Below are 22419 nucleotides of genomic sequence, written 5' to 3' on the forward strand. Positions count from 1 at the left end.
GGGTTTAGCCATCTAGATAGGTGACCTCGATTTGTTCCATCTGCTAGGAGCCAATTTAAATCCAGCCCCTTGTGACTGATGGCGTTCATGTTGTACCTGACTCAGTACTGAAATTTTAGAATGAGAATTATGAGGCCTCTGTGTTTGTGTGTTCATATGTATCTATATGTTTGTTGTAGGCGTATGGTATTGCCAAAAGAATTCATAAAAGAGCTCTAATTGGCTTTAAAAAAATTATTAAGCGCTTATAAGTATTCAGAAATAGAAAATAATCTGGCCAGAATGAATTTCAGGTTCCTGACATCTGGGACATTCAGTACTAAACTGAAAGCTGGTATTGAAGATGGCTTAAGCTTGTTGGTTTGATTACTATAGACATGTTTTAGAGTCATCAACATTAAGTATAATTTTTATATAAATTGTTATTGTGCCTACATGTAATATAAGCTAAATAAGGTCTTGTTGTGTCTGTTACAAATTTGTCAGCATGGAAAGTAACCTGATGTAAAGAAACTTCTGAGGAAAGAAAATGTAAATGAGATAAGAGCTTTTAGATAAACTCTGTCAAGAAGACTTATGCTTTAGGAATATCTACCTAAAATAGTCTCTCCAGATCCTGGTAACTTGAAATTCTGGAGTGGCCCTAAATTAAGTGATGAAAGCTTATTGACCAGCTGGATCATTCCCAAATAAAATAAGATACTGAAACATATATTACTGAACATCAGCTTCCTTTTACAGCGAGACAAAAAGATATTTAGGACTATTGATAAATATGCCTGGTGCCACGTTCTGTAAAGAAAGCCAATGTTTTCAGAAAATATCACTGGTATTTATGTTCACCAGTCTACAGAATGCCGTCACAAGGGACAGTTCATGGTGGCTTAAGGAAAGCAGGATGTGTGTTTTCAGTAAAGAAGGCCTGAGGAATGGAATTACACTTTATTAAGGGAAAGAAAGTAGGTCTGACTTACAGGTGACTGAATGGGAAATAAAGTAATGATACAGAAAGTGGTAAGAAGGTTTGTGGAACGTGGACCCCAAGAAAAGAGTTTTGTGCATGATCAGGATTGACTAAGTTTAGATAAATTTAGTTGAGTAAATTACTTTGGAAAGTAAGCTGGTGCAGAGCTTGAATTTGGCTTTTCTCTCTGTTAAGAGGACACGTTTTCTTAAAATGTTGAACTGCCCTTTGATAAAAGATTTTAGGTTTCCTTACCTTTTAAGTGATCTGTTCTTGTTACTCTGGCTGAGTGACTAACTATTGTTGCACAGTTACCTGTGAGCCTACCTGACAGTGTTCTAAACCCTTTTTTTGGGTATTTTGGACAAAACTTCCTAAAACAAATTCTGATGAAATCCTTTTGACCTCTAGCTAACTTTGGGATGCTTCAAAGAGCCCCTGAAACATCCCAAAGAGAGAAATAAACTAGGTTCGTTTGGTACATTAAGTTATATAGGAAGTATTGGCAAATGAATAATAAATGTTAGATTTTAGTGCATAGTAATTGTTATTAATATAGATAGTCTAGAAATTATATGGAGTTCCTAAAATTCTGATATGTCCTGGTAAAATGTTATCAGTCATAATTCTAGTTATTATCTTAAAATGTTGCATGGCACAACAATAACCAAATTGATTGACCGTGCAATCAGATTTTAAACACGCCTTCTTAAGCCTTATGTCTTAAGATGATTCTGGTTTTATTCTGATGCCTTTGCAAAATGCTTCCTTTGTAAAAAAGATTTATAAAAAGGACTTTTGGATAAATACAAGTTTCTGACTTTCAGACCATACTGCTGAAATTGAGGAATCCTACTGAGAAACCTGATGGCTTCATAAGCTGTTAACCAAAAGGATGTTACATAGGACTGAGTAAACTGGTGAATATGGTTATAAATTTTATGGTTTCTATCAAAAAAAAATTACTGGTTCAAACCTGTTTTCCAGGTGTAAGGAAAACCTTCCCTTCAAACTAATTATGATTTGCAAAAATTTGGTAAATTGTACATTTGTAAGCACGATTGAAACATTTATCTTTTCTCTCTATCTGATCCCTCCAGACATTGGAAACTCTTAGGTTCCCAGCAGCTTTATCAGATAAATTAGAAAGGCTACCTCACTAACTAAGTATAAGAAAACTTAAGATATTTTGGGAGCCTTGAAAAGGGAGGAGTTCGCCTACATTTGTTAGGCAAAAATCTGTGATAAGCCCAAGCCCTTGGCATGGCTTTCCTAGCCTTGAAAGGTCTTTTAAAAGTCCAGTCTGAGGCTCCTTATAAAAGTTTCACCAAAGCCAAAAGCCTATATGATCAATTGTAGTTACATAAATGATCAGGCCAAGTTTCTTTTGCGACCAGACTTATTTTGCAAACAAATTAGCCTTAATCTGGTTACATTAGGTAAAAATGAGAGTAATTTTAGAGAGAAGCAGATTATGTTTCAGTAAATATTAAGTGCCAGTTTTGCTGATGGAGGTCTGTATTTACTAAGATTCACTCCCTGGATAGTTCCTTGCTGTTGCACCACAGTAATGTAAAATCCAACAAGGTTTTTTTTAAAAGGACACTCTAAGTTTGTTTCTGAAGCTTATCTCAGTAATCTATCTTTGGGTGATTATGGATACTAAAAGGACGTAATTTAAAGGACTAGCTGCAGCTTAGACGGAAGGACACTTATCAGAGGAGAAACTGCACTCACACTAGGACGAGAAGAAGCCGACATCAGAAGTAGACAGCTAGCCCAAGATGCTGGACCTGACTCGTATGAACATTTATAATATTTTCTTGACTTCTTGGACCTTTACATACAACTCAAATGTTTTTCTATCATTGATGAGGGGCATTTTGAAATCTGTAGTCTAAAGCTTGCTGAGCAGGTTTAGTTAATCATTATTGAATGTATAGAGGGTGTAGAAACGATTCTTACAGAGTGAATTGTAATCAGTCGCAACTGAGAACTGGGAAAATGATCACAATAGTCTGATGATTTTTTGTGTGCTTGTTCTGCTTAAATGTTTTGTGCCCAATTTGCTTTGACTAAAAGAAACTATTACTCATTGTAACTAACTTGCCATTCAAGTGTGTTTGCCTTTACCTCATCAAACATAGGCCCAGTAGCTGATTTAAAGTATATATCTGATAACAATAAATGGTTCCTCTCATGTTTGTAAAGCAGAGTGAACCTCAACAACTCAAGAGAGTATAGTGTCTCTGGTGTACTCCATAATCTAGGGCAGAGTTTGGCAATGTTCCTATAAAGGCCAGATAATAAATATTTTAGGCTTTGCAGGCCATATGATCTCTGTCATAACTACTCAAGTGCTGTTGTCGTGCAAAAGCAGCCAAAACAGCAAAAAAGAGTGTGTTTTTTTCCCAATAAAACTTTATTTGTAAATGCTGAAATTTGAGTTTCATATAATTCTTTTCTGTCACAAATAATATTCTTCTTTGAGCATTTTCAACCATTTAAAAATGCAAAAACAGTTCTTAGCTGATGAGCTATATAAAAATGAGTGGTGGGTGGGTTTGGTTACTGTACCATAGTTTGTCAACCTCTGATCTAGGGAATAGGGCACATCATCTAATATAGAATCTCTGAAAACCAGGATTTATAAGTTGAAAGTTGACATGGGGCACAATGGGAAAGGGTGGACTTTCACAATATAGGAGTTTCATTCTGAGTCTGAGTTGTTTTATTATTCTTATTTTTACCTTTTCTTTTAGTTCATGGGAACGTTGATAAGTTGATGGATGGAGTGAAAGCTCTTACAGGTGAGAAGTCAGTATAAATCTCAGAGGATAAATTGTACTCAAAGTTATATTTTGAAGATTTTTAATCTTCATTTTACTTTTCATCTGATAATTTTTAAATCTAATTTATCTAATGTCTTAGAGTTAGACTTTTGATTGTCTCCATTTTAGTAATAAAATTTCAGTTCTGCATCTTGGTAGTGAATTCTTTGTCTTTGGACTTGACATTATTATATCACCTTTCCTATGTTGGGGGGGAAACCCCTAAATTATAGATTAACACAGTGAATGGTAAAGTAAAGCTCTGATAAAGATGTGTAACTGTTATTTAAAGATGATCAGAAACATGATTTGATCTGATGATAGAATATTTGGATTAGTCCTAATAAAATCCCAGTTCACTAGAAAATTATGTAACCCTCATTTTCTTGTGTTGAGAGTCCACACTTTTTGTAACCATTATTTCCATTAATATGACATGAATCATTTTACTGCAGTTAAGGAATCTATTTACATGAATGCTATTGATTGTATGTTTAGACATGTCAGGCTCTGCATTTGCTCTTCATCAAGCAGTGAAGTTCAGGTGCAACAGGCTGAGATTATTTTTTTCATGTTTTGAAATTGGGTCATCCTTAAATTTTCATCTGATTGCATTTTGTATTTTTGAAGGAAGGGAGATTAATGTCAGTGATGTGGAATATGTTCTGGAAAACATGGGGACAGAGCTCACAGAAAAGGAATGGTTAAAGCTGCTGAAAAATCTGCCAATAGATGGTGAGAATTTCAAATACTACTATAGCCTTTAAAGGAACTCAGTCCTATATATTTAAAAATTGTCTCTATTTGATCATGGCAGAAAGAATATGTATCTAGAAATATTTAGCATGACCTTGTTCTAACTTAAGAAGAAGTTCCATCTAAGTTTAGGAATGAATACAGCAGGCATGAATCCTGCCATCAGGAAAAGAACATTCATACTGTCACTTTTGAGTCCACTAAGAGGCCAAAAATTAATCTGTGAATATGAGAAACAGAAAGTAGGTCCTAGAATGAAGGCAGTAGGTAAATCAAAAAGGAGAACTGGAAATGAATATGTTTCAGCGTGGGGCTTAGTCGCTAGTACCTGCCTCTATTGCTCAGGAATAGGTGGAATGTCTGCCTTTTGAACCTTCTCTATTTCTTGATTTTGTTATTTTAGAGAAAATTGGACATTTCTGGTGCAAATAATCAACCATATCTTTTAAAAATTCTAGCTTTGTTATTTTATCTTCATGCACTTCTGTGTAATTTGTAGCCTGAAATGTGCAATTTCTTATAGCAGATGGAAAGATCTATCAAAATAGGCTGATGGATGGTATGGCGTCTCTCAGAGGTAAGAATCATGGTGAAATACAAGTGGACATAAGATCGCTCAAGTGTTTTGTTTCTACACTTCCCTAATTGTGTAATTGCTAATATTGTCATTGGTCACATGTATTGATTTTATAGTCATACTCCTTCCAAGGACTATTTGTAATTTGCTCTTTTACTTCTATTTTTTGTGTCTTGGGAAGAAGTCCCCTACTCTTTGGGAATTTTTTTGAACTTAGGGGAAAAAAATAAATGAAGCCTATGTCTGTAATGTTTTATTTATGTATTTATGTGTGTATGTATGTATGTATGTGTTGGCCGTGTCAGGTCTTCCTTGCTGTGCCCAGGCTTTCTCTAATTGTGAGTGGGGGCTGCTCTTTGTTGTGGTGCATGGACTTCTCATTGCAGTGGCTTCTCTTGTTGTGGAGCACAGGCTCTAGGCGTGTGGGCTTCAGTAGTTGCAGCACACGGGCTCAGTAGTTGTGGCTCGCAGGCTCTAGAGCGCAGGCTCAGTAGTGGTGGAGCACGGACTTAGTTGCTCCGTGGCACGTGGGATCTTCCCGGACCAGGTATCAAACCCGTGTCCCCTGCATTGGCAAGTGGATTCTTAACCACTGTGCCACCAGGGAAGTCCCTGTCTGTAATTTTTCAGTTTTTTAAGAATAATGAACGATTCATTTATGCAGGTAATTTGTTCATTAGTGGAAATAATCTAAACTCTCAATTAGCAAAAATAAACTTTACTTATTGGTTAAAAAATAAGATTTGTCATCTCCACTATTGAATTGACTATACTCTTAACATTAATTAATTTTCCCCTTCAAAATGTTTTACTGTGTAGATTGGTCCTCAAAAAACCAGATTTACATGAAGGGGTTTCAATTATTGTCTACTACTGGTTCTCGTTGTCATTTTTATCAGATGTATTGGGCCTTGGGCCTCAGTCCCTTATGCTGAAAAGGATAGCCATAATGCACAGGAATTAGTAGTTTTGCCACTCTCTGGATCCCTTAAATTTTGCTTATATACGTGTCTGTTTCCCAAGGAGGGACCGTTGATGTCCATAAACTGGATACGGTTCTGGGAAACATGGGCATAAGCCTCACAGAAAAGGAGCTTAAAGATCTGACACAAAATCTGCCAGTGAATGGTAAGCATTTAAACATCACCGAGCTCCTCAGGAGGACAGGAATTTGTGCATTTTTGTATAAAAACCACCGACTGTGATTGTTTGGAATCAAAAAGCCATTTTGAAAAACATTAAAAGGAGGGGAAATAGACCTAAAGTAAGACTCAGTCCTTTCTCCAGTCAGTCTCATCAACTTCTTGACCGCTTTTTCCACTGTGGAGATAAGCTCAAGGAAATCTCTAGGACCACTGGCAGGGCAGAGAAAAAGAATATAGCAGAAAAGAGGAAGAAGTGAAAAGGTTAAAGTTAGAGGAAAATGAGGAGGATTAAAATAATAAAAAGAATGAGGACAAGAAGGGAGAAATGCAAATAGTGGAAAATTTGTAAGATGCCATCAGGAATTTTCTTAAGTGAATAGAGTCATCTCCTCCTCCTCTCAGCACCATAGAAATAGAATATGAAAGGGAATAGGGAACTAACACAACATCATGAATCAACTATACTGCAATAAATTTTTTTTTTTAAAAAGGGAAGAGGGAACAGTGAATGTGACTCTCCCTTCACCACAGATGGCTGCTACCACAGTGGGAAGACTATTGTGGTGATTCTAGGAAGTATGTTGTTCTCTCCTACTCTGGAAACTTTATGGATTCCTATATTTCTGGGCAAGTCTCCATGATTCCAGGCTAATGTTTGGGAACTTTAAATCTCACTTGAAAGATGGAAACAGTGAGACTTTCCTTAACTTCCCTATTCATTTTTCAGAATTGATGAAGTACATACATGTGAATTTCGTTAGCATATTTCCTTCTAGCTTGCCATTTGTTTGAAACAGACCCTGTGGTGGAGATCTGTATGCAAGAGGTTTCTTGGGGAATACTCTCAAGACGTTACCTGTAAGGCAATGAAGGAAGCAGGATTGGGTAGAGGAAGACGTTGAACTGCAGTGCAGTTGCTATAGAGCCTCAGCTGATCCTACAGAGGTTGGGCCTTTGTACTTCACATCAACCAGTCTTTGGATGCAGGACATTCTCTGATAGGAAACATAACTTCAGGTGAGACAGCTCCTTTCAGAAGAAGGCAATTGCCAGAGAGAGAATAAGCACTGAACCAATGGCAGTCAATACTTTTGGCTACTGGGAGAATGACTACCTTGGACTGAAGAGGAATAGCATCCACTACACTACTCTAATAAAATAATGAGAAAAGTGATTTAAATGTGGGACTAACTTCATCCAAGGCGATAATCTTGACTGAAGGAGTCAGCAGCAGAAATTCTCTTTTTCATGGGTCTAAAAGGAGAAGGGAATAAAATTAAATGGGAAGAGCACTTGATTTGTAACTAAAACCACCTACAGAACATTTTTTCTAGTATAATTCTTCCTATAGCTCAAAGAAAAACTGATAAAATTAAAATGGGTTGAGATGATTAGAAGGAGGAAACTGATCAAATTAAAATGGTCATTTTGCAATCTACAAGTTTTTATGTCACAAAATATTTTTATTGTTTATTGAGGGTCTGGCCAACAGAATGATTTAGAGACTTGGTGTGAGAGAAAAAACAATTCCTTATAAGGCACTGGATTCCAATTCTGATCTTAATTGAATGGCCTAGGGCTTAGAGCCCTTGAGCTCACTCCTCAGCAAATGACTTCCTCACTAGGTGTCTATTAGGAAAGAGTTTTGGTGCTATTGGTAAAGACAAGATTCGGTACAATGATCAGCTGAATGAGAAAATCCAAATCCAGATCAAATAGACATTTTATCATTCCTTGTCCCCAACATCTTTCTATCTGTGACCTATTTACTTTCAGTGACTGTGGAAGCCAAATGAAACCAGTGCACATGATCCACACTACACTGACCTGTAGCTGACTCTCATATAGAAACTTATATTGGTCTGATTTGATTTTCTAGATCCAGGAGAAAAAGAGGACCAAAGAGTCTTCTCATTCTATGCTAGAAACAATTAATGATTAACCATTATGAATATTTCATATTGTTATTTGGCCAGCATTCCAGTTTACTGGAGATGTTATATTACTTTTTCATTGCTCATATGTATCAGTTCATTGATATTATAGATATAGGTTCATAGGTTTTAGGGTTTCCTACTAACATGAAGTTTCTGCTTAAATTATTTCTTTTACTATCAGGACAAAAAGTGGCATACAAAGGGAGCGTTTTAGACTATTAATGGCATAATAAACCTTCATTTACTACTTTTCTCTCCTTAAATAATAATAGTCAATAATTTTATAATGCTTTTGTATGTGCTGGGCACTATGCCCAAAGATATATATGTATATATATTTATACACATGCATACATATGTGTATCTTCATGTAATTCTCACAAAAACTCAATAAAATAAGTACTATAATTAAAACATTATACATTTGAGAATCTAGAAAATGGACTAATCAAGTGAGTTAAATTTTTTCTCTGTTATATTTTCAATTTTTATATCTTTTTCAAAATTGACTTTTTTTTTAAGTTCTTTATTGGAATATAATTGCTTTACACTGTTATGCCTGTTTTTGAGGTACACCAAAGTGACTCAGCTGTGTTTATACATATATCTCCCTATCCCCTCCCTCCTGCGACTCCCTCCCACCTTCCCTATCCCAGCCCTCTAAGTCATCACCCATCATTATGTTGATCTCCCTATGTTATGCAGCAACTTCCCACTAGCTACCTATTTTACATTTGGTAGTGTATATGTCAATGCTACTCTCTCACTTCATCCCAGCTTCCCTTTTGCCCCGCCCCCCCACCTTGTGTCCTCAGGTCCATTCTCTAGATCTGCATCTTTATTCTTGCCCTGTCACTGGGTTCATCAGCACCATTTCTTTAGATTCCATGTATATGAGTTAGCATACAGTATTTGTTTTTCTCTTTCTGGCTTACTTTGCTCTGTATGACAGTCTCTGGGTCCATCCACATCACTAAAAATAACTCAATTTCATTCCTTTTTATGGCTGAGGAATATTCCATTGTATATATGTGCCACATCTTCTTTATCCACTCATCTGTTGATGGGCATTCAGATTGCTTCCATGTCCTGGCTATTGTAAACAGTGCTGCAATGAACATTGTAGTACATGTTTCTTTTTGGGGTTTTTTTGGTTTTTTTGTTTGTTTGTTTGTTTTTTAGCTCTTTATTGGAATATAATTGCTTTACACTCTTGTACCAGTTTTTGAGGTACACCAAACTGAATCAGCTATATTTATACATATATCCCCATATCCCCTCCGTCCCGTGACTTCTGCCCACCCTCCCTGTCCTGGCCCTCTAAGGTATCACCCATCATCGAGTTGATCTCCCTCTGTTATGCAGCAACTTCCCACCAGCTATGTATTTTACAGTTGGTAGTGTATATATGTCTATGCTACTCTCTCACTTTGTCCCAGCTTCCCCTTGGCCACCCCTCTGAACCCTGTGTCCTCCATTCCATTCTCTGCATCTGCATCTTTATTCTTGCCCTGTCACTGGGTTCATCAGTACCGTTTTTTTTTAGATTCCATATATATGAGTTAGCATACAGTATTTGTTTTTCTCTTTCTGGCTTACTTCACTCTGTATGACAGTCTCTAGGTCTATCCACCTCATTACATATAGCTCAATTTCATTCCTTTTTATGGCTGAGGAATATTCCATTGTATATATGTGCCACATCTTTATCCATTCATCTGTTGATGGGCATTCAGGTTGTTTCCATGTGCTGGCTATTGTAAATAGTGCTGCAATGAACATTATGGTACATGTTTCTTTTGGGATTATGGTTTTCTCTAGGTATATGCCCAGGAGTGGGATTTCTAGATCATATGGTAGTTCCATTTTTAGTTTTTTAAGGAACCTCCAAACTGTTTTCCATAGTGGCTGGACCAACTTACATTCCCACCCACAGTGCAGGAGGGTTCCCTTTTCTCCACACCCTCTCCAGCACTTATTGTTTCTAGATTTTTTGATGATGGCCATTCTGACCAGTGTGAGGTGATACCTCATTGTGGTTTTGACTTGCATTTCTGTAATGATTAGTGATGTTGAGCATCTTTTCATGTGTTTGTTAGCCATCTGTATGTCCTCCTTGGAGAAATGTCTATTTAGGTCTTCCACCCATTTTTGGATTGGGTTGTTTGTTTTTTTGATATTGAGCTGCATGAGCTGCTTGTGTGTTTTGGAGATTAATCCTTTGTCTGTTGCTTCATTTACAAATACTTTCTCCCATTCTGAAGGTTGTCTTTTTGTCTTGTTTATGGTTTCCTTTGCTGTGCAAAAGCTTTTAAGTTTCATTAGGTCCCATTTGTGTATTTTTGTTTTTATTTCCATTATTCTAGGAGGTGGGTCAAGAAGGATCTTACTGTGATTTATGTCATAGAGTGTTCTGCCTATATTTTTCCTCTGGGAGTTTTATAGTGTCCGGTCTTACAGTTAGGTCTTTAATCCATTTTGAGTTTATTTTTGTGTATGGTGTTAGGTAGTATTCTAGTTTCATTCTTTTACATGTAGCTGTCCAGTTTTCCCAGCACCACTTATTGAAGAGGCTATCTTTTCTCCATTGTATGGTCTTGCCTCCTTTGTCATATGTTAGGTGTCATGTATTTTAAACAATTATTTTACATTAATCCCTCCTTTGGTATTAGGGTAATACGGGCCTCATAGAATGAATTAGGAATTATTTTCTCTTCTTCTATTTTTCTGAAAGAGTTTGAGGAAAATTGGTATTCATTCTTCTTTAAATGTTCATCAGATTCACCAGTAAAACCAACTGGTCCCAGGCTTTTCTTTGTGGAGAGGTTTTTGATTACTGATTCAATTGCTTTACTTCTTACAGGTCTTTAAAGGTCTATTTCTATTTCTTCTGGAGTCAGTTTTGGTAATTTACGTTTCTAAGAATATATCCTTTTAATCTAGGTTATCTAATTTGTTGGCATGCAATTATTCATAGTATTCTCACATAATCCTTTTGATTTCTCTGAGGTCTGTAGCATGTCCCCACTCTCATTATTTATTTTAGTATTTTGCATCTTTTTTCTTTTTTTTCTTAATCAACCTAGCTAAAGACTGGTCAACTTTCTTGATCTTTTCAAAGAGCCAACATTTCATTTTCTTGATTCTCTTGATTTTTCTGTTCTCAATTTCATTTACCTCCACGCTAATTTCTTATTCCCTTCTTTCTAGTAGCGTTGAGTCTAGTTTGGCACAATCCACTTCCTGAGGCTTATGAAGGGCCCAATCTTGCCTGAGGTGTGTGGCCACATGGAGGAAGGTTACTAAATTAGAATTCTGTTAGCAGAAAGAATAATAGTAGGTATTTATAGCTGATTGTTAGACAACAAGCAATGTCTGCCACATACCCCAAAGCCTACTACGCAGACTGATTCATATTAACAATGCTTTACGTACTTAATGAATGAATGAATTAGTAACAAAAAAGTAGTGAGGAAGAATATTTCCTGTGGTGGGAAATGGTACAAAGCTTTAATAGTTGTCTCAAATGTATAGATAGCAAGTATTTGCATCATCATGGTGATTGAAAATATTGGAGAAAAGAAATGGAAGATGAAAAGCATGAACTCTTTTCCATTTGAGGTGACCACTGATGGAACTTTGTGGCTGGCATAAATCAAATCTTGACCTCCTTATGAAGCAGTATAGCTTCATATGAGCTCGAGAAACCCTATGATCCAGGAAACAGGTGGTTCTTAATTTCATTGGATGAATTCTTGAAATCTAGTAATTATAAATTAAATATGGCTTTATAAAATGCAATAGAAAGAGTAGATTTTTGACTAAGAGTTATAAACAAGTACTTTATACCTTTTTTGTGACTCTGTATCATTTGTATTAATTGTGCCTTTTCTAATAGCTGATGGAAAGATTGTTCTCAATAAGCTAATGGATGGAGTAAAAGCTATTATAGGTGAGTGACAAATACTCTAGACCTAAGAACATAAGTAATTATACTAAATTATATTTAATGGTATTTTTCATTATACCTATTGTCATTGATTGAGGCATTTTTCCTTTTTGTTCATGAATGGTATATAATGAATTCCCCAGAGTTGGTTCAACTGTGGATAATCTTTATTTTAGTAACAGTGCTTCAGTGCACATCTTGATAGCAAGTATTTTATTCTATGAAGCATTTGTCGACAACATATTTCATATGAGTTTATAGTTATTATATATGAGTTTAAATGACCAAATATAGGTTAACACTGTAGATGAAGGAACGCTTCAACTTATATAGGTAATTGTATACAGACTAACACAAATTCCATTCAATAACTAAAGATCAACTATCTAAAACATTTTAATATATAGTGGCACTTTATATCCCTACATTTTATTGTGTACTATATCACGCTGTCCACAAGATGAGGAGATAATACCTTTCACATGTGTTTGTGTTGAAGATTTGCTCTTGAGATCATTGCTACATAGGAAAAGATTATTTATTTTTACATGTTAAATCTTTAAATAATTTTTAAAATTCTTACATTTTATAATTCTTATTATTTGTAGGGGAGGACATTGGTATCTGTGACACAGAAGATATTCTGGAAAACATGGGGATAGAATTTACAGATGAGGAACTCTTGGAGCTGTTAAAAAAGTTACCGGTTGATGGTAAGCCTTTCAAATATCAATGTAGTAGTGGTTCTCAAATAGGGAGAGTTTCGCTCCGGAGGAAACATTTGGCAAAGTCTGGAGACATTTTTGGTTGTCATAACTTGGTGGGGGAGGGGAAGGTGCCACTGGCATCTAGTGGATAGAAGACATGCAGTGCACAGGACAGCTCCCTGCAGCAAAGAACTACCCAGCCCAAAATGTCAGTAGTGCTGCTTTTAAGAAACTCTGCAATAAAACTTACAAGGAAACTTAGATTTGGGTGCTTAAGTAAGAATGTCTGTTCCGTTTGAGACTCGAGGAGAACGCTTGTCAAAAATTAAGAAATCTTTATTGCATAATTTAGTTCTTCATTTGGAAATCAAGAAACATGCGGCACTGAGAAATGCCTGCCATTACTCTTAATTCTACTGGAATACTTAATGTTAAGCGAGGAAATTTAAGAAAAAGGAAGTGTGGTAGTTTACTAGAAATGCGAATGAGAAAATTAAAATACTGCATATTTCAGCAAGGTTGAATAATAATAATACTAATACCGGCTTTACTTGCCCAAGAGAAAGTAAAATGATCACATTTTTAAAGTTTTTTATTTCATAATGTTTTTATAAGTTGATAGATATGGAAAAATTTCTAAAGCCTTATTTCTGAAATGATTTTTAAATCATCTTAGTACCTGAATTATGTGTTTTCTTACAGCTGATGGAAAAATCCATCAGAACAGATTGCTGGAAGGTATAAAGACTCTTAGAGGTAGGAGAGAGTCATAATGAAAAAAGCAGATGAATTCGAGGTTTTTGTGATTCACATTTAACTTATTTCCTTGATATTTAAATATGAACCCTGCCTTCTTGTCATATATGTTGACTCTATCCTTAAGATTCGTCTAAAGAGTGCTCTGTAATGGACCATTTTTTAATTGTGAGATAGATAAATTAGAAGTTTGGGACTAACATATACACACTAATATATATAAAATAGAACAACAAGGACTTATTGCATAGCACAGGGAACTATACTCAGTATCTTATAATAAGCTATAATGGAAAAGAATCTGGAAAAGAATATATATGTGTGTGTAACTGAATCACTTTGCTGTACACTTGAAGCTAAAACAGCATTGTAAATTAACTATGCTTCCATTTTTTAAATTTTTCATTAAAAAAAGATGCTTCTATAGGGTGCTCTGTAATTTACCATTTCTTTATTGTGGTAAAATACACATAAGATAAAATTTACTATTTTAGCCATTTTTTAGTGAACAATTCCGTAACATTAAGAACACAGTCTTGCGCAACTATACCACCGTCCATTTCCAGAACCTTTTCATCATCCCAAACAGAAACTCTAACAAGAAACCCATTAAAAAGTAACTCCCCATTTCCCCTCCCCCAGCCCCTGGTAACTACTACTCTACTTCCTGTCTCTATGAATTTGCCTATTTATGTACCTTATGTAAGTGGGTATCATTTACTTTTGTTATGTTGTGTTTTTAGAGAACAATCCACATTCCTTTGGAACTTCCCAGACTTTGGCAGGGCTTGAAATAATCAAAATCTAAATCTGTAGTATAAAAAAAATAAAAGAAAGGCCTTCTTTTATTCAGGAAATTTAATCAACAGTGAAGTCAACCAGTCTGAAAATGTAATCAACAACACCACCCATTAACTGAACAGAAGAATTGGATTGCCTATTTATGTCACATTTTAGAGTTACTATATTTTGCTCTTATCCCTGTCTCTTTTTAAGGAGGGGGAATTGATGTCAGTAAACTGGACACAGTTCTGGGAAGCATGGGGATGAACCTCACCGAAAAGGAACTTGAAGATCTGACACAGAGCCTGCCAGTTGATGGTGAGCAGCGGATGGTGACCATTCAAAGTTCAAATAGTGTAGTGGTTAAAGGTACAGACTCTGGAGCGAGACTGACTGGGTTTGAATTCAAACTCTTCTGCTTAAAAGTTGTGTCATCTTAATGTTTCTCTGCCTCAGTTTCTTCATAGATGAAAGGAGTACATTATTAGCACGTACTTGATGGAGATTTTGTGAGGATTAATCTAGACCAGTGTCAGGTACATAACGCGTCCACTGAAGTTGCTCGTTGTTGTCATCTTTGCCATATTGTTCCAGTCATCACTGTTACTACCAGGCACCTCTGCACGCGTGGGAGCTTATAGTTATAGACCTCTTCAAAGTACTTACTGGACATCAAGCTGTTGAGAAAAACTTTGAGAACCTAGAGCACAAACTCTTTCTCTGGACATTTCCATTAACTTACGTTAATGGCTTTTGCACTATGAAGTCTACACATTGCTGAAAATGTCAACAAGATTACTGAAGGACTGGGGGGAGATAAGGGAAAAAGAAAAAAAGTGGGGAGAGGTTGCAGAGGGCAGGACTTGTGACAGTGGGATGAAAAAGAATTTAAAAAGAGTAAATTTGAAAACCATGAGGGAGAAACAAAGAAAGCCTAATGAGCAGAATGATTACAATTTCACCCCAAGTTGTATCAGATTTGCAGAGATCATGTTCCCCCAGCTATTTAAGATAAAGAGGTATCGTGCCACCTTTTTTGTCCTCTCAGAGACCCTCATCACTGAGCAAAGTTACCTATAATTCGGGCCAGCACAGTGGACATGTCCTCCCTCCTTCAGAAGGCTCTAAGGATTCCTGTATGATGTTGCCGGAACTTGTTATCCAAGAGCCGATACTAGACTTAAATTCCCTTTTGAAAAGCTGGAAACAAGCTCTGATTTTTAAGAAATGTTAAATAAGGTTGAAGTGTAACTGTTCACAGAGCGATTCCCTCCCAGAAGGACGAGAATTAGGATATGTTAACTTTAGAAGATTCCAGTAAGGCCAAGAAATGTCTCACTACTGGGCAAATCCACTTTTTCCCATCTTAATCAGATGCCATTTAGTGGCATTTTTGTCACTTCTTACTTTCCATTTTTCAAAGATAAGCTCTTTTATAGAAGACATTGTGTTAAGTTACCCTTTCATTTTCCAACATTTTTGATTCACTAATGCAACATGTGTGTTTTGTTTCCTTATTTTCTTTGTTGCTTGAATTTACACTAAATAGTGAAACTTGCCTCTAGATGTGGGACAACCAGCTTTGCTTGTAAGACCTTCTTTTAGCTCAAAATGCTAAAATTTAGCTGAAATTATAGTGGATTTTGTATTGTGCTTATTAGGTATATTTTCTCAATAAGGTAGTACGTAATTCAAGTTTTGTCTTCGGCAATTAGCCAAATAACAGGTAAACGTTCTGAAAATAAAAGCACAAAAATGTGTCACTGCTTTCCTCTTTCTCGATACTTAATACAATTGAGATTCTGATTTAGTGAGCTTATTCTGTCTCTGTAATACTTCTATTTTAACGTCCCTTTACAAACTGATGAAATAGGGGAATTCCCTGGTGATCCAGTGGTTAGGGCTTTGCACTCTCACTGCCGAGGGCCCAAGTTCGATCCGCAGCCCAGAAACTAAGATCCCACAAGCCACATGGGTAGCCAAAAAAATAAATAAATAATAAAATAAAAATAAAGATTCCGCTCCCCAAAACTGATGAAATAAATCATTGTATATCTATTATATACAAAGCCTGCAATTAACTACAAGTCTTGAATTATTTCTAACTTGCACATATAATTTAAAGAGTCAATGAATTATTTTCAGTTTAATTGTAATAACGGATAAGTAGTGAGTATGGGTCAACTTTATATGAATGGAAAATTACTGAACTTAAAACAGTGAAATATGGTATACACCACCTTTTTAATTTTGCCCAGGAGCCTAACTAAATAATGGAGAGTTTTCCAATATCTAAATGCTAAAAAGCAGCTAAAATAAATGGAGCTTCCTTTACATATCATTCTTCTATGACTGAAAGTTTTAATATCTTAAAACAAAAAAGTCAATGTCACATTGTTAATATAGCTATATATGTGAAATGTAAAACCTTTTTCTTGTTTCACACTAATGAAGGGGAGAAATAGGATAAAATTCTAGAGAAAGTGATAAGTACCATTTTTTTTGCTCGTTTTCTCTTTGATGTTATATGTGTAGGTGTCATCTGTATGTTTTCTTGCAGTTGATGGGAAAGTTGATAGGAAAAAGGTAATGGAGGACGTGAAAGCTTTCACAGGTTAGTGATAAATTTACTAATAAACTGAGGGCCCCAGGGCTCAACAATAATTTTTATTTTTCTATCATGTTTTCCCAATATCCTACTGCTAGATCTAGTGGAAAGTTTTATCTTGGGTTACACAAATTTAAATTTGGTAAAAAAAGGAAAAATAAAACAATACAAAATATACCTACAGGACTAAATGTAAGTTAGAAATCCTACATTCTGTAGAGCTTTCCTTCCTAATAAAATGTTTCCCTGCATGAAACTCGAGGCAGGCACAATAAATGGCACTGTGAATTTTTGAATAATTGAGGTAACATTGTCAACGATTACATTATTAACAAAATCATGTAACACTTTCTTACGAGATTATATTAGCTATCTAGGTGGATTAATTGAACAGTATAGAAATGAATTTTTTTTTCTCAGAATTTAAAAAGAACTTTTGTCTATTAGTATTGAAGAAACAATTAAAGTTCTAATTTCCCCCAAGACTGTGTAGTAGATGCAGACTGCATTATGCTTTTGCTAGTCAACCTAAAATTTGGAATCATCACTAATATATATAACTATTCCTAACTTTCTAAAGGTGAAAAGATCGATATCAACAACCTGGAAAATGTGCTGAGTAATAAGGGAACTGAACTTCCAGACACAGAATATACAGAGCTGGTGAAAACACTGCCAGTTAGTGGTAAGCCTAAAAAATGCTGCTGCAACCTTCCTAACAACTAGAGCTTGTAAGCCTGGGAGGGAAAGTCTAAAGTTTTAGAATTTAATGCCTAAGGATTGTTGGAAAATTTAAACTCTGGGTTATTTTTAAAAGCGTGCCGCCCAAATTGAAGGATATTCTAAAAAATACATGGCTTGTATGCATCAAAAATGTGAAAATCGTGACGGAAAAAGAATGAGGAATTTTCCCAGATTAAAGAATAAAGAGACATGACAAATTGATGCTTAATTGCTAAAGATGACATAAATGGAACAACTAGTAACATTTGAGTAAATTGTGTAGATTAGTTAGATGTGCTATATCAATGATAATCTTCTAATTTGGGTAATTGTACTGTGGCTGTGTAAGAGAATGATGTATGTATGTGTGTATACATATGTGTGTGTGTGTGTATATATGTATGTATGTATATGCATATATATTTAAGATAATGCACACTAAAGTATTTAGTGGTTAAGGGCATCGTGCCTGCAAGTCACTCACAAACATTCAGAAAAAAAAAAATAATAACATGCACCTACAGAGAGGACGATAAAACAAGTATGGTAAAATGTTAACATTTGGAAAATCCGGGTGAAGACTATGTGAGAATTCTTTGTACCATTTTTGCCACTTTCTAAAATCATATCAAAAAGCTAAAATAAAAAGATTCTGTCAGTGTCATATAGATATAAGTTTGAGAATCACTGAAATCTCCAGTGAAAAGCTGCCATGGTAAGGTAAGCAATGATTTTGGTCTTTCACTTGTCTTGTTTTTTAGATTCCATAATAAGTAAAAACACAGTATTTGTCTTTCTGTCTGACTTACTTCATGAAGCATAATACTCTCCAGGTTCATTTATGTTGTTGCAAATGGCAAAATTTTATTCTTTTTTATGGCTGAGTAATATTCCACTGTGTATACCACATCTTTATCCATTCACCTATTGAAGGACACAGGTTGATTCCATATCTTGCCTATTATAAGTAATAGAAATATGAACATTCTGGTGCATCTGTCTTTTTGAATTAATGTTTTTATTTTCTTCAGATATGTATGCAGGAGTGGATTGCTGGATCATATGGTAGTTTTATTTTTAATTTTTTAAGGAATCTCTGTACTATTTTCCATAGTGGATATACCAATTTACATTCCCATCAACAGTGTACCAGGGTTCCCTTTTCTCCACATCCTCACCAACATTTTTTATTTGTTGTTTTTTAATAATAGCCATTCTGACAGGTGTGAAGTGATAATTCATTGTGATCTTAATTTGCATTTCCCTGATGATTAGTGATGTTGAGTATTTCAGTGTGGCTGTTGGCCTATAATATATCTTCTTTGGCTAAACATACCCAGTCAGGGACTTCCTAGATGGTGCAGTGGTTAAGAATCCATCTGCCAAGGGAGGCGACACAGGTTCAAGCCCTGCTGCAGGAAGATCCCACGTGTCACGGAGCAACTAAGCCCGTGTGCCACAGCTACTGAGCCTGTGCTCTAGAGCCCATGAGCCACAGCTGTTGAGCCCATGTGCCACAACTACTGAAGCCCACGTGCCTAGAGCCCGTACTCCGCATCAGGAGAAGCCACTGCAATGAGAAACCCATGCACCACAGCAAAGAGTAGCCGCTGCTAGCGGCAGCTAGAGAAAGTCCTTGTACAGCAACGAAGACCCAATGCAGCCAATAAATACATAACTAAAACATGTCTTTCCTCTAAAAAAGGAAACAAAAAACCTAGTCAGGTCATTTGTCCGCTTTTTGATTTTTGATATTGAGTTGTATGAGCTCTTTATGTTTTGGATATTAACCCCTTACCAGACATATCATTTGCAGATATCTTCTCCCATTCAATAGGTTGTCTTTTCATTTTGTCGATGGTTTCCTTCACTGTGCAAAAGTTTTTAAGTTTCATTCGGTCCAATATGTTTATTTTTGCTTTTGTTCCCCTTGCTTGAGGAGACTGATCCAAAAAATATTGCTAAGACTTACACTCTGCTGGTGTTTTCTTCCAGGAGTTTTATGGTTTCCAGTCTTACATTTAGCCCTTTAATCCATTTTGAGTTTATTTTTGTAAATGGTGTGAGAAAATGTTCTACTTTAATTCTTTTACATGTATCTGTCCAGTTTTCTCAATACCACTTATTGAAGAGGCTGTCTTTCCCCCATTGTATATTTTTGCCTCCTTTGTTGGAGATGAATTAACCATATGTGTGTGGGCTTATTTCTAGCTCTCTATTCCATTCCATTGGTCTATATGTCTGTTTCTGTGGCGGTACCATACTATTTTGATTACTCTAGCTTTGTAGTATAGTCTGAAGTCAGGGAGTGTGATAGCTCCAGCTTTGTTCTTTTTCCTCAAGGTTGCCTTGGTTATTTGGGGTCTTTTGTGGTTCCATATGAATTTTAGGGTTATTTGCTCTAGTTCTGTGAAAAATAGCATGGGTATTTTGATAGGGATTTAATTAAATCTGTAGATTGCTTTGGGTACTGCATTCATTTTAGCAATATTAATTCTTCCAATCCATAAACAAGGGATATATTTCCATTTCTTTGTATCATCTTCAGTTTCCTTCTTCAATGTTTTATAGATTTCAGAGTCAGGGTCTTTCACCTCTCTGGTTAAGTTTATATCAAAGCACTTTGTTATCTTTATGTGATTATAAATTGGATTGTTTTCTTGCTTTCTCTTTTTGATAGTTCATTATGATTATATAGGAAAGCAACAGATTTCTGTATCTTAATCTTTATCTTGCAACTTTATTCAATTCATTTATTAGTTTTAATAGTTTTTTGATAGAGACTTTAGGGTTTTCTATATAAAGTATTATGTCATCTGCAAATAGTAACAGTTTTACTTCTTCATTCCTAATTTGGATGGTTTCTATTTCTTTTTCTTCTCTGATTGCTGTAGCTAGGGCTTCCAACAGTATGTCAAATAGAAGTGGTGAGAGTGGGCATTCTTATTTTGTTCCTGAATTTAGAGGAAAAGCTTTCAGCTTTTCACCATTGAGTATGATGTTAGCTGTGGGCTGTACTTGGCCCTTATTATAGTTGAGATATGTTCCCTATATACCAACTTCCTGATGAATGGGTATTGAATTTTGTCAAATGCTTTTTCTGCATCTATTTTTTTTAAGCTCTTTATTGGAGTATAGCTGCTTTCCCTGTTGTGCCAGTTTCTGCTGTACAACAAAGTGAATCAGCTGTATTTATATATATATCCCCATATCCCCTCCCTCCCATGTCTCCTTCCCACCCTCCCTATCCCACTCCTCTAAGTCATCACCAGTCATCGAGTTGATGTCCCTGTGTTATGCAGCAGCTTCCCACTAACTATCTAATTTACATTTGGTAGTATATTATGTCAATGCTACTCTCTCACTTAGTCCCAGCTTCCCCTTCACCCCCTACCCCATGTCCTCAAGTCCATTCTCTACATCTGCATCTTTATTCTTGCCCTGTCACTTGGTTCATCAGTACCATTTTTTTTTTAGATTCCATATATATGAATTAGCATACAGTATTTGTTTTTCTCTAAGTTACTTCACTCTGTATGACAGACTCTAGAGCCATCCACCTGCTGCATCTGTTGAGAGTACCATGTGGTTTTTATCCTTCATTTTGTTAATATGGTGTATCATATTGATTGATTTGCAGATATTGAACCATCCTTGCATCCCTAGGATAAATCCCACTTCATTGTGTTGTATGATCGGTTTTATATATTGTTGAATTTGGGTTGCTAATATTTTGTTGAGGATTTTTACATCTATATTCACCAGAGATATTGACCTACAATTTTCTTTCTTTCTTTCTTTTTCTTTTTCTTTCTTTTTTTTTTTTTTTGCAGTGTCTTTGTCTGGTTTTGGTATCGGTAACTGTGGCCTTGTGAAATGAGTTTGACAGTGTTTGCTCCTCTTCAATTTTGGGGGATAGTTTGGGAAGGAAAGGGATTAACTCTTCATTATATGTTTGGTAGAATTTCCTTGTGAAGCCATCTGGTCCTGGACTTTTGTTTCTTGTGAGTTTTTTGATTATTGATGCAATTTCACTACTAGTGATCAGTCTGTTCAGATTATTTCTTTCTGAATCAGTATTGGAAGAGTGTATGTTTCTAGGAATTTTTCTATTTCTTCTAGGTTGTCCAATTTTCTGGCATATAACTGTTTGTAGTGTTCTCTTATGATTGTATCTATGTGACATCAATTGTAATTTCTCCTCTTTCGTTTCTTATTTTGTTAGTTTGGGTCCTCTCTCTTTCTTAATGAGCCTGGATACATGCTTATCAATTTTGCTTATCTTTTCCAAAAACCCCAGCTCCTGTTTTCTATTGCTTCTTTGTCTCTGTTTTATTTATTTCTGCTCTGATTTTTATTATTTCCTTTCTTCTGCTGACTTTAAGGTTTGTTCTTCTTTTTCTAATTCCTTTAGATGGTGGGTTAGATCGTTTATTTGAGATGTTTCTTTTTTCTTGAGGTAAGCCTGTATCACTCTAAACTTCCCTCTTAGAACTGCTTTGTACTGTGTCCCATAGATTTTGGAAAGTTGTGTTTCTGTTTTCACTTGTCTCAGGTATTTTACGATTTTGTCTCTTTTTTTTTTAAGCTCTATCTTGGAGTATAATTGCTTTATACTGTTGTGCCAGTTTCTGCTGTCCAACAAAGTGAATCAGTTGTATTTATACATATATCCCCATATCC

At 35.7% G+C, this 22419-nt stretch overlaps 1 protein-coding gene across 22 annotated transcripts in view; it reads left to right on the plus strand.

The window, feature by feature from the left end:
• The window catches only part of LOC130839942 (uncharacterized), a 40184-nt gene that overhangs the window by 10412 nt on the left and 7353 nt on the right, over window positions 1–22419 (plus strand). For 5 of the 22 annotated variants that reach the window (XM_057714764.1, XM_057714762.1, XM_057714763.1 and 2 more), the window contains 12 exons: window positions 1792–1884; window positions 2065–2764; window positions 3727–3774; window positions 4426–4530; window positions 5075–5128; window positions 6152–6256; window positions 12109–12162; window positions 12768–12872; window positions 13569–13622; window positions 14619–14723; window positions 16966–17019; window positions 17594–17698. In XM_057714764.1, the coding sequence (XP_057570747.1) occupies window positions 2749–2764; window positions 3727–3774; window positions 4426–4530; window positions 5075–5128; window positions 6152–6256; window positions 12109–12162; window positions 12768–12872; window positions 13569–13622; window positions 14619–14723; window positions 16966–17019; window positions 17594–17698 (805 nt within the window). In that variant the 5' untranslated portion in view covers window positions 1792–1884; window positions 2065–2748. Of the gene's footprint in view, window positions 1–1791; window positions 1885–2064; window positions 2765–3726; window positions 3775–4425; window positions 4531–5074; window positions 5129–6151; window positions 6257–12108; window positions 12163–12767; window positions 12873–13568; window positions 13623–14618; window positions 14724–14861; window positions 16466–16965; window positions 17020–17593; window positions 17699–22419 lie in introns of those variants that run through there. The other 17 variants (XM_057714769.1, XM_057714767.1, XM_057714766.1 and 14 more) reach the window with 16 other exon arrangements.

The sequence above is a fragment of the Hippopotamus amphibius genome, chromosome 17 (genome assembly GCF_030028045.1).
Source record: "Hippopotamus amphibius kiboko isolate mHipAmp2 chromosome 17, mHipAmp2.hap2, whole genome shotgun sequence".
Taxonomy (NCBI): domain Eukaryota; kingdom Metazoa; phylum Chordata; class Mammalia; order Artiodactyla; family Hippopotamidae; genus Hippopotamus; species Hippopotamus amphibius.